Below are 3350 nucleotides of genomic sequence, written 5' to 3' on the forward strand. Positions count from 1 at the left end.
CTTTGCACTTGAAGTATGCCCGTTCACTTACGTTTTAACAGGTCTGACGCTACTATGCGCCCCGGCTGTATCTAGGCTAACGGCTAACATGCTAACTATTATTTTTATGTCACTAGTCACTTGAAACAAATTTAGGACGATAGGAGACAGGTTGAAATAAACCGAAATTTCCCTTTAATGTTTCTTAGAGATCCATTCATCTTCAACTTACTTCACAATTTACAGAAAAGAAATTCTGACCAGGGGTGCCCAAACTTTTGCATGTCACTGTATATATACCTGTGTGCGTCAGCCAATGGGGACTTCAAGAATTAACATCACTTTCACTTTTCTACATATTGTTTGTGCAGTTGTGTCCCCAACAGGTTCCCGTCCACCAAGCCGCAACCGTAACAATGAGATGCCTGGTGATGAGGAGCTGGGCTTCGAGGCTGCTGTCGCTGCACTTGGTAAATTTATTTTTGTCCTGTTCCTTAATTTCTGGGCGGATTAGATTCTATCTCTTTTTCTCTCCTCACCACTTCTCTAACATCCCTTGTGTTTGTATTTTCTGTCAATTCTACCATGTTGTGTCTCCCCCATGTCTCCTGCTGTAATCTTGCCTGTTGTCTCCCCCTTTATGTGTCTGAAGGTATGAAGACCACAGTAAGTGAGGCGGAGCATCCTCTGCTGTGTGAAGGAACTAGGAGGGTGAAAGGTGATCTGGCTCTGGCTCTCATGATCACCTATAAAGATGACCAGAGCAAGCTAAAGAAGGTAGCCATCACTACTATTATCATTCGTGATCATCCGTTTGATAAGAAATTGGAAACTTTTTTTCCTGAACAAAATCAGTTCTGACTGATAACTGTGAGATGTGGTCTTCCAGTAAGCCAGGTGCCTACTGGCTTTAGAATTAGGATGGGTGAATGGCTTACATAAAACATTCCACACAAATAACATGACATAGTCCAACACTCCTATATATATCTATAAAAACTATATTAGAGACAACAGTCTGTTGGCTGCTCACCAGCAACAGCTCTTTACAGAAGCTTTCACTATATAAAACCTGCCTGGTACCAACAGCAGACACAGTTAAGCTCCGTTTCCACCAAGCAGTCTGGTATGGTTCAGTTCAGATTGGTATGCTTTTCTCTGTTTCCACTGTAAAAAGTCGTGGATGGTACCAACAGAACCGTTCCTTAATGTACCCATTATTGGTCACCCCTCTGTTGGGGTATGTAGCACACTGATCTGGTACTAAAAGGTGGAGCTAGAAATACTGCAGTCCATGGATTGGTCAATAGAGGATGGTCACTCTGCTCAGGGCTGAGTTGTGGCTGGTTTTGAGGCTTATGTAACCACTGTTCATACCATGGCAAGTCTTACATGTATAAGTAAACTATGACTATAAAATGAAAGGATGTTTTGCTGCCTCTTGCAGCAGCTGCAGACTGAGAAAAAAATAACTTAATTCAGGCCCGACTGTGGGTGACTTTTAAAGTCACTTGCAGTATTACTTGATGCATGAGTTGATGACGTGAATCCATCAGCAACACCTTAAATTTCAATATGACAACTTTGACCATTCCATTAGTTTTTATTGTCTCTCATTCACTTTTCTTCAAGCTTTTAAAAATGTATATTAATCTTAACCGGATTATGAGAACTGCATATATTTTAATCCTCAGGGGGGAAAAAAGTGTCACAGAGCCTCATTCTTTTGGGCTATGGAAAAACTAAACCTGTGCTTGCCTGAGAAGGACTAAATGCCCAAACCCACTTTTTTTTAAATATCCCATTGAGAAAAAGTCTCACTCTTGCCTGTTCTTTTTTGTTCTGAAAATGTCAGCGCACAACCCTGTTCTGTGGACGATAAACAAGGTGCGGACTTCCCTCTGTGTCACCGATGATGAAAAATACAGCGAATGCTGGACGGAGCAGTCAGTGACAGCAACGCCACCCACATTTAAGAACACTGTTTGGGGTGGAAACGCTTAATGGACCAAGGGTCTTTGTTAGGACTGGGTTAAAATAATTGATTCATCCAATTCAAATCAATCTTCATTTGAATGACCCAATATTGATTCATAAAATCCGAGACCGATCTTTTAATAAACTCTATACCTGAAGCTTTAGACTCACAAGTCATCAGTCTTTAGACGCTTTGCTTAACTAAAGACTGATGTCTTTCTCCCTGATTTTGTGTTTAGATGGGCGGATACAATTTCAGAGTTTAAAAAAATTCCCTACGTTGCAGAACCAATAGTAAATCCGCAGGGCGGTCCTTCGGTGGCTCGCTGCACTCTTGTGCTCGTAAACATAGTCAGAGGGCGTTAAAAGTTTTAAACAAAGTTGTTGTAAGTCCTTCATTTCCACAATCTTGTGGACTGAGCACACGTTTTATAAAACAGAGTTAAATCTCTCGGCATCCATTTTCAAGCTCTCTGTGTGCTTGTTTCCTTGCGGACGAGAAAAGGGGGAGCGCATATTTCCGGGAGGGCGTGTCCTTTTCAAAAATGCAAGAGGCGTTGCCTTGTTGCCGGCCGTTTTCTCCGGTGTGTTAAACACACTTTAGAAAGGAGTGTCCCCTGACTATCAGAAGACGGAGATCTCTGATTGTCTGGTGGCGAGACTACTGAAGCTTTAACCACGTTAATCTCTCTGGTAGTAAACAGGCCCCGGCGCTTAATTATGAATGACTGTAGCATTGAGAAGCTGAGATGTTACCGGCTCTTTTTTTCTGTAACTGTTAACTTACTGTTTTTACGTTGTGGTGTAATTTATTATCATGCTGCAGCAGCCTCTCATCCTGCTGTCTGTGCATCGGGGCTGCTGCATCATTTTTACGCACACACAGACACACAAACACAGAGTAGATATGCCGTAGTGGAGACAGAGAAGTGTAGATAACTTGAGTTGACGACAGCTACACTTGTTACTGCAATAAAACCTCCGCAAGGAAAAAGTCAATACTTCGTTAATACACCTATTCAGCAACATGTAAACATGTAGAAAAGAGATATTTCAGTCTGCTTTGTCCGCATTCTCTCATCCACTGCTGCTAATGTTAGAGTTGTACCGATACCAATACCAGTATCGGAAATGCCTCCGATACTGCTTAAAATGCGGCATCGGGCATCGGCGAGTACAGCTTATGACCAATCCGATACCAGGCACGCTATCGTTTGAACATCGCCATCGCGATTTGCGCATATGCAATAGTCACATCGCAGGACAGGCAATGTTTTCTCTTCTTTTAGAACATGTAAACTTTTGTTTTGCTTCAGAAAAGCAGCTCTGAAGCTCCGCTTGTTGCTCAGCTCGCCTTTCTCTGTCTCTCGCCTCTCTGAGCACGCAGCAGCCCC

General features: G+C 42.5%; 1 protein-coding gene across 2 annotated transcripts in view; it reads left to right on the forward strand.

The window, feature by feature from the left end:
• zswim8 (zinc finger, SWIM-type containing 8) overlaps positions 1 to 3350 on the forward strand; it is a 113818-nt gene that overhangs the window by 74524 nt on the left and 35944 nt on the right. Inside the window, exons 14-15 of one of the 2 annotated variants that reach the window (XM_050070661.1) lie at positions 351 to 449; positions 632 to 756. In XM_050070661.1, coding sequence (XP_049926618.1) covers positions 351 to 449; positions 632 to 756 — 224 coding nt within the window. Of the gene's footprint in view, positions 1 to 340; positions 450 to 631; positions 757 to 3350 lie in introns of both variants that reach the window. The other variant, XM_050070660.1, reaches the window with a different exon arrangement.

The sequence above is a fragment of the Epinephelus moara genome, chromosome 19 (assembly GCF_006386435.1).
Source record: "Epinephelus moara isolate mb chromosome 19, YSFRI_EMoa_1.0, whole genome shotgun sequence".
NCBI lineage: Eukaryota > Metazoa > Chordata > Actinopteri > Perciformes > Serranidae > Epinephelus > Epinephelus moara.